The sequence below is a fragment of the Clarias gariepinus genome, chromosome 24, assembly GCF_024256425.1.
Source record: "Clarias gariepinus isolate MV-2021 ecotype Netherlands chromosome 24, CGAR_prim_01v2, whole genome shotgun sequence".
Classification (NCBI taxonomy): domain Eukaryota; kingdom Metazoa; phylum Chordata; class Actinopteri; order Siluriformes; family Clariidae; genus Clarias; species Clarias gariepinus.
In genome coordinates this window covers 23,675,391-23,683,434 of record NC_071123.1, presented here as the reverse complement: position 1 = coordinate 23,683,434, position 8,044 = coordinate 23,675,391, and the positions used below count along the sequence as shown (strand labels likewise).

Below are 8,044 nucleotides of genomic sequence, written 5' to 3'. Positions count from 1 at the left end.
ACGGGCAATTTGGGAACGCCAATTAACCTAGACTGTGGAAGAAAACCAGAGTACCTGGAGGAAACCCACCAAGCATGGGAGAACATGCAAACTCAATGCACACAGACCTGCAGCGAAAATCGGACCCGGAACCTGTCGGTGCAAGGTGACAGTGCTAACCACTAAGATTTTTGACATCATCAACCTATCAAAATCAGTCATTTTTCTTCTGTCATTTTGTTGGTGTTTTTAAGGATGGCCTGAAATATCTTCCAAATTGAAAATAGTGGACACATTTTTAAGTAAAACAAAAATTAAGCACTGCATTATGTGTGTATTAATTGTGTTGTGTGACATAAATAAGTTAATAAATGCAGTGAATGACTGAAGTGAGTGTTGTTTGCTGCTCAGCTGTAGCTACAGCAGTGCTTCCACAGTGAGGTTAGGTGCTCCACAGCGCCACTGCACGGCTGTTGTGGTCGGACTGATGAACTGCAGGCCATGAGGAGGTGGTGGTGGTGGAGGAGGAGACCGAGTTTGCGCGGTGCTGCTGCTCCTGTTCCTGTACGAACTTTCAGGATTTTCTGGATGCAGAAACGCTGGAACATTCTGGAACATTCGCTGCCACATCCGGTATTCTGAGGTAATCTCTGATTTGTCTGGGAGAAACAGTTTGGCTGACTACCCTAGCACTGGAGTGAACACACAGACACACCGGGTTCCGTGTAGCTTATCTTTAGCTAGCTATTGTTAAAATTCATCCGCATTTTCATCGCGTTTCCTTTTAAACCAGCACATGGCGATTGATCCAGACTGCACCCGTGACGTGTAAAATAAATATTTATATAATAATTATAAAAATGATTGTTAGAGCTGTTTTAAAGAGCTTATCTAGCTAGCTGGATTATTTAACTAGCTAAGCATGATGGCGCTGCAGCGTCAATTTGTTCAGGAGAAGAAAAAAAACTACTTCCGGATTGGCGCTTTGTTGCCATAGTTACCAGTCGCGCGCCCTGCTCTGTAATTAATATTTAAACACTAACTCAAAATGTTAAAATACATCAAAACGTCTTCAACAAGTATTTACAAAGTATTAAATCAATCCCCGAGTGATATTTTACAAAACCTGAGGTAACTTTTGTTACTTTTATTGTGTCTCGCGCTCTAGTCCCGTCGCGTTAATAATACGTCACTCTTAGTAACTTTGGCCAGCTTGCTTCTTGTTGTACCTCACACACATTAAACCTTGTGAAAACACACACACACGCGCGCATTAAACCTTGTGAAAACACACACATACACGTACAAATCAGTATGTAATAATGTAATGATGATAAATCTCAACCTTTGGCTAAGGTGTAGAAATAGGTGCAAAAGCAAACACATTACATCATCATGCAACCTCCAGAGCTCCAACTAAACAGGCAGGGTGATACTGAAAAGGGCAATGTGTCATGGGGAAAGAGTGTGTGGAAGTACTGGATAAAACAGACGAAGAGTTCAATCCAAGATCCGACAAGGATGCATTAGACGATTGGGAGAATGAGACCTACAGTTGGCGGTAGTGCAACATACTGGATTCTGTTAAACATTAAAGGAGCAGACGAAATCATTTCAGCATTATAGGAAGTTCAGAGATCAGGATGAGTCACTCCGGAGCAGAGACGTTTGAGGCGGCTTAACCACAGAGCCAACTTCTCCACAAATAACCATCCACGGTTCTGTACTTTACGTCGCAGTGGAATCCGACGTCATTACCTGGTCATTACTACATACAACAAGAACAAATATATATATATATATATCAATATTTCAATTTATTTGATATTTCTGTTAATTTCACATTTCCAACCTACTATCCAACCCTCCCCTCCATCTATACATACAGTATGTGATGAGTAAGATCAAGCAACATAACATTAAAAATTAAACACATTTTGGTCTTAAATCGTAAAGCAGTTTTTCGGTCACTATTTTTAATAAGTATATACTGTAGGGGTTAGGATTGTGGCGTATAGATTTATCCTTGGGCATCTCTTTTTTTTCAGCTCAACCTACGTCTTATTTCATTTTAACCAGCTATACACACACATGACTGAGAAAACTTGTACTGTTACTAGTTAATTGATCACAGATAGCGTCGTTTTTTAAAATATAATTGGGTCGTCATTAATATACAGTGCAATGAAAAGGTATTCGCCCCCTTTCTGATTTTTTTTCTTTTTACATTTATTTAGTTTTTTTTTTTTAAGTTTTTGCATATGTCAGATTTTTGAATTACATAAAGATAACCAGATTTAAATACGAAATGCAGTTTTTAAATGCTTATTTAATTGATTAAGAGAAAAAAAGCTGTCCAAACGTGCCTGGTTCCGTGTAAAACTGCACACATTATTCACACTTAGTATTAGACTGTGTTGTTATAATAACGACACTAATAAGTTAACTCTTATAGCTATAACTTTATTCCTCTCTGCTCTTTATTTAAATAAATAACATTACTGAATTTTTTTAATGACTGTTTTCCAGTACAGTGTGTTAATTTCTTTTATGTCCATAACATTGTAAAATCTCTCATAGTTTTGTGTTTACAATTCAAAAACTTACCAGCTTTTACATTCAGTGTTTAGAAAATGACTCGGCTAGTTTTCAATAAAATGTCCTGATGATATCATGATGTTGCTGCTGCATTAAGAATCATTAACAAAGCACTCTATCTCGTAAAATCATCGATCTGTGTTTTACATCCGTACAGGAAGCTAACGAGGAGGAGAGCGAGAGAGAGAGCGAGTGTCTCGGTGGCGAGGTCAGAATGTCATCACTGGCGTCGTCTTCATTGTACGCCGGCGACAGCGCGGTGCGCTACAAGAAGCGCAAAGCCAACTTCACCTTCAGCGAAGTGCACATCCTGCTGGACGAAGTGCGCAAAAATCGGCACATCGTCGTGGGTGAGGAGGAGGGACGCACTGCTGTGACGATGTTTCACCGCACTGATAAAGCTGTACAGCTTTAAACACTGACGTTAATGTGATTATACAGGAATCAGCGTGAAAAAGAACGTGTTCTGATTCTTTAGTTCAGGTATTTTTGCCTTAAAACAAAAACTGAAGAAAGTCGGTCAAACACTGTAGCAGCAGCGGACAAGTCTGTAGGTCAGGGTGACATTAATGTTACGGTTAATCCAGTTTTAAGATGATAACATGAACTCTGTGTGTGTTTAGGTAAGTTCAATTCGGGCATCCCGAGTGATGTGAAGAGGCGGAAGTGGACGGAGATCACGCAGCGCATTAACGAGATCGGCGAGTGTGACCGCGAAGTCGGTGAGGTCATTAAGAAGTGGTCCGACCTCAAATGCGACACCAAGCGTAAAATCGCGGCGCTGCACTCGGGCGCGGCTCTGCCCCACTCGTCAGAACTCACGCAGACCGAGCACATTGTGGGCTCCATCCTGGAGCTGGACAAGAAGCCGTGGGAGGCGACGCGCTCGTCACGCGGACGCAGCAGGAGCGAAGATCAGGACGCGGGTGGAGCAGACGACGACGATGATGTCTTGTTCATGGGGCCGGGATCGGTCCAGGATTCTCCCAGATCAGGAACCGAGACCAGGCCGATGCCACCGCCTCCCGCAGGAGCTGCCGCGGGGACGTCCGAGATGAAATTGGACCCCTCGACTACCACAGGTAAGAAGGTAGAAAGTCGCTCAATTATCCTAGCTGTTCTTTGCATACGTTTGGTGCGTGATGTTTTGTATTTTCAGACGCAGACTCGCGTGGGATGGACTCGGACGACGATCACCAGGAGATGTTCCCCTCGTCTATGAACAACTCGTACATGGAGGACGACGTACACCTGAGCAACGCCGCACACGTCTCGTCCTCCTCCGCCAGCCACGCTCAGGTGGGGGCAGAGTCTGAGAGCGCGCGCGAACAGTTAGCACAAAGCGCCAACCTAAGCGTGCAAGAGCAGCACGTGACGAACGCGCTGCTGGGAACGGTCTCGCGCTCGCTCGAGCTACTGGCCGAGTCGGTGCAGCAGCTGGCGGAGACGCAGCAGGAGTTTGCGCGCGAGTCACTCCGGCTGCAAAGGGAGACGGTGCAGGTGCTGCGAGAGTTCGCCTCCGGGGCGCTTACGCTTCTGCACGAAAGGGTCAACGGCAAACCGCCGCTGATTTAGACCGCAGTGACGACGCTGGCAAAAAACTCACATCAGGTGCAGTGCTCGTGCTAATCACACTAACGTTTTATCACTGTATCGTGGATCCGAGAGTAAGTTCTGTTCAGACCCGCGTGTTCCTCTCGCCTGTTGAGCAGAATTACCTTTAAAAACAAAAGACACAGCGTCCATCTGACTGTTTTTTTTCTCTCAGGAGAACAGACGTTTTAAAACGATTGTAATAATAATATTGATCATTTTTGATCAGGGACCGATTGAGGATGAAACACCGCCGTCTCCGTGCTCCAACAACAATCTGAAATCTTCAGTTGCCTGAAATGTACAATGTACTAATTAACATGTACGACTCTAAATCGCTGATGCCGGTCACGCTGCTGCCCGAGACTTTTCACGAGTCGAGTTTTGTGTGTGACAGTGTTGTAAACATTCACAGCGAGAAGTTTTAAAGGCTACTTTTTTTCCTTCTATTTTTTTTTGGCTGTCTGTGGATATGGGTAAGAAATACCTGGATGTCAGGTGTGTTGTTTTTGACATTACTCCAGTTTAAAATAAACCTTTTAAAGTGCTTAAAGCTCGACTGAGGTAACAGCAACGTGGTGGGCGGGGCTTAGAATCCGCTCTATGACGATAACAATGAACGTCACTGAAACTAAACGTCATTATTTTCCAATATTATCGCACCACATTGCTAAAACACAATTCCTGAGTCTGAGCTGCCAAGTTTTTTATATATTTTTGTCCGTGTTACCCTGGGTTCATCCCAGGATTTGTGAGCTGCTCACGAAGGCGGTCTCGTTCCAAATGGACCATGGAAAAAGGCAGGGACATTAAAAAAAAGTCCACCATGATGATATTGGAATATGAATTCCCTTTCCTAATATAATCATAAAACCTATTTTTGACTTGTTACCGTTTAGACATGATTGTTATTTTTGTTTATTTTCATTGTTTTATTGTTTTTTACAGTAAGAATTTACCTTCAGTGATAAAGGTGTGTGAGGTTTGCGGTTTTTATTTTAAAAACAAATTGCAAGGTATTATTATTATTATTATTGATGCCATACATCATGTACATTTGTCTAAAAGAAGTGAAATAAAGTCTTTGCTGCTCTTTTTTTGAAAAAAGAAAAAATATTGTTGTGTGTTTTTAATGATCTTTATTATATAATATAACACAGAACATTCTGGATTAATAAGAACAAAATGGCGGCCTCATTCACCACTATCTTAATGCACTAGAGTTGATTGATGTTTATATTTTACACCACGACGATATTAAATTCTGCTTTCTCGAAAAGTGTTGGTTAGTTGTTGTTTTTCTGAACGTGCATTATGACAGCAGAACAGATGCAAGTTACAGATTTTCTTTTCTTAAATTACCGCTCTCAGTTTTACAATGCTATCGTTTCCATGGTAACAGTTGGACATTAGGATGAAATGTGACTCAAGATGCAGGCGTCCACCAGGGGGCTGAAGAGTATTGTTTCTGGAAGGAAAATGGCACCGATCAGGGTTTTAGTGCAGTCCCAAAGTGTGTCCGCGGTGCTCGTCGTTATTTACAAAAGAAAGGTAAGGTTTTAAGTTTTGTAATTAAGTTTAATACTATGATTAAATATTGCAGATTTTTTTTACATTTAGAAGTAATTAATGACCATGGCATTTACATTTTTGCGTTTTTTTCTTCATTTAGTGTGTAATTATATAGTGTAACATACACTATATGGACAAACCGAAGATTTGCAGATTAGGCTAATTGGCATTCCCAAATTGCTCGCAGTGTGTGTGTGTATGTGTGTGCCCTGCGATAAATTGACAAAAATATTTATCCAGACCTGTTAATAATTGAATTCAGGTGTTTCAATTAACGCTTTTTATAAACTTTGTGGCAACAGTTTGTCGAAGGCCCTTTTCTGTTCCAACTTGACTGAGTTTCGGTGCACAAAGTAAGGATTATAAAGACATGGTTTGATGACGTGGAAGAACTCGACCGGCCCGGACACAGAGCCCTGACCTCACCCCCATCGAGCACCTTTGGGATGAACTGGAACGAAGATTGTGAACCAGGCCTTCTCGTCCAACATCATGAAATGACCATGAAAATGACGTCCCTCAGACACGTCCCATCATGGTTAAAAATTAGTTTCAAAATAAAAGTTGAGCGGATGAGTTTGACCTGTGATCTGATTCCCAGCATCAGTTGTCCAAATGTTTGCTGGGAGGATAGACATTGAACAACACACAATCTTAAAGTCAGAGTTAAAGCTATACATGCAACTGTAGACATGTACAGTACCAACGTATCTGGATTTTTAGGAAATGTTCTGCGTTACATATTTTTTATCAATTAATGCCACCCGACCGCAAATGTTTTCGGGCAGGGACGCGACCGATGTTTGCTGGTCAGTGTCTGACCTTATAAATGCTCTACAGAATGAAAGGGCACGAATTCCCACAGAAACACTGCAAAGTCTTGTGGACGGCCTTCCAAGGAGAGTAGAAGCTGCTGTAGATGCAAAACCCTAACTGGGGAACCCACTCTATATTAACGTAGAAGTATTTGGATGTAATGTGATTGCAGGTTTGGTCAAATACTTCCGTCCATAAAGTGTTTGTCAGAAAATAGAGTTACAGCAGCTAAAACAGGTGAACGATCACAGGAGCATCGACGCAGAAAAACTGCTTGGAAGAAAAAGTAGAATAAACAACATGGAATGATGAACGTGTGAGATGCCGTAGTTACCAGACCTAGTCTTTTACCACTGTGTGTGTGTGTGTGTGTATGCAGCTTAGGTTTTTTATTTCTCATCCTGCGCTTAGCTTTACTGTGGTGTCTGTCAAAGTGAAGGTGCGGTTACTATGGAAACGCTGATGTATCAGTGAGAGCTGATTAAAATAAACCTGGTTTACGTTATTATATGTACAGCTTTAGGATGCATGGTTCAGTTGTTCACTGTGTGCAGACAGCTGCAGGTGTGTGTGTGTGTGTGTGTGTGAGAGAGAGAGAGAGAGAGAGAGAGAGAGCATGTGGTGGCTGGGGAGACAGAGGTAAAAAAAGTAGATATAATGAGAAGAATAAGGCAGCTGCACTGAGGTAGTTTCAGTGTGTGTGTGTGTGTGTGTGTGTGTGTGTGTTTGTCTATGTAGGTATGTCCGTGTCTGAATAGTTATATGTGTGTGTCTGTGTGGATTAGTGTACTGTATATATGTGTGAATTGTGTGTGTGTGTGTGTGTGTGTGTGTGTGTGTGTGTGTGTGTGTGTGTGTGTGTGTGTGTGCACTGTAATGTGTCTGTGAGGTGTGGCTATGCAGTTGTATTTGTGTGTGTTTGTGGATATGTAAATGTGTGTGTGTGTGTGTGTGTGTGTGTGTGTGTGTGTGTGTGTGTGTGTGTGTTTGGTGCTATGTGATGTAGATGTACTCGTGTGTGTTTCAGCAGCTGCTCATTCTGTCGTCTCATTCGAGGTCTCCAGTGTGCAGCTCCTGCATTGTGTCTCTGTCAGCGTCTGCATGTCTGTAATCCATCCGCCATTTATCACACGCGTGCACACACACACACACACACACTGCAGTCATAACTCAGCTGTTCCACTGGAGGTCATTGATGTCTATTAAACATGAACACAGCAGCTGCCAGAAGGAGCTCAGGTTCATCCTGTGATACGGTTCTGATAAACACACACACCTGGTTCCCTCCACACACTTTAATTAACACCTGATAGGTTTGTAGCGGATACATTTAACGTCATAAACCTCAAATTTGATATTAATTCCCAAAAATTTAAAATGTTGAAGTTTGTGCTTAATTTAAAATTTTTATAAAAAGACAAACAAACAAACAAACAAACAAACAAAAAACGTTCATAAATAAAAAAATACATCTAATTGGACTTTT

General features: G+C 41.9%; 1 protein-coding gene across 1 annotated transcript; it reads left to right on the top strand.

The window, feature by feature from the left end:
* Positions 1 to 206: 206 nt before the first annotated feature.
* Positions 207 to 4,470, top strand: zgc:153990 (uncharacterized protein LOC768125 homolog). The gene is made up of 4 exons (XM_053484744.1): positions 207 to 622; positions 2,735 to 2,927; positions 3,201 to 3,659; positions 3,737 to 4,470. Exons 2-4 carry the CDS (start codon positions 2,792 to 2,794, stop codon positions 4,150 to 4,152), a joined length of 1,011 nt encoding a protein of 336 aa, XP_053340719.1. The 5' UTR covers positions 207 to 622; positions 2,735 to 2,791; the 3' UTR covers positions 4,153 to 4,470.
* The last annotated feature ends 3,574 nt before the right edge of the window (positions 4,471 to 8,044 follow it).

Bases quoted from the DNA above. Each gene is read 5' to 3' on its own strand.
- zgc:153990 (XM_053484744.1), top strand. From the start codon at position 2,792: ATGTCATCACTGGCGTCGTCTTCATTGTACGCCGGCGACAGCGCGGTG. The intron at 2,928-3,200 runs GTGAGGAGGAGG...GTGTGTGTTTAG, and splicing joins AAATCGGCACATCGTCGTGG to GTAAGTTCAATTCGGGCATC. The intron at 3,660-3,736 runs GTAAGAAGGTAG...TTGTATTTTCAG, and splicing joins GGACCCCTCGACTACCACAG to ACGCAGACTCGCGTGGGATG.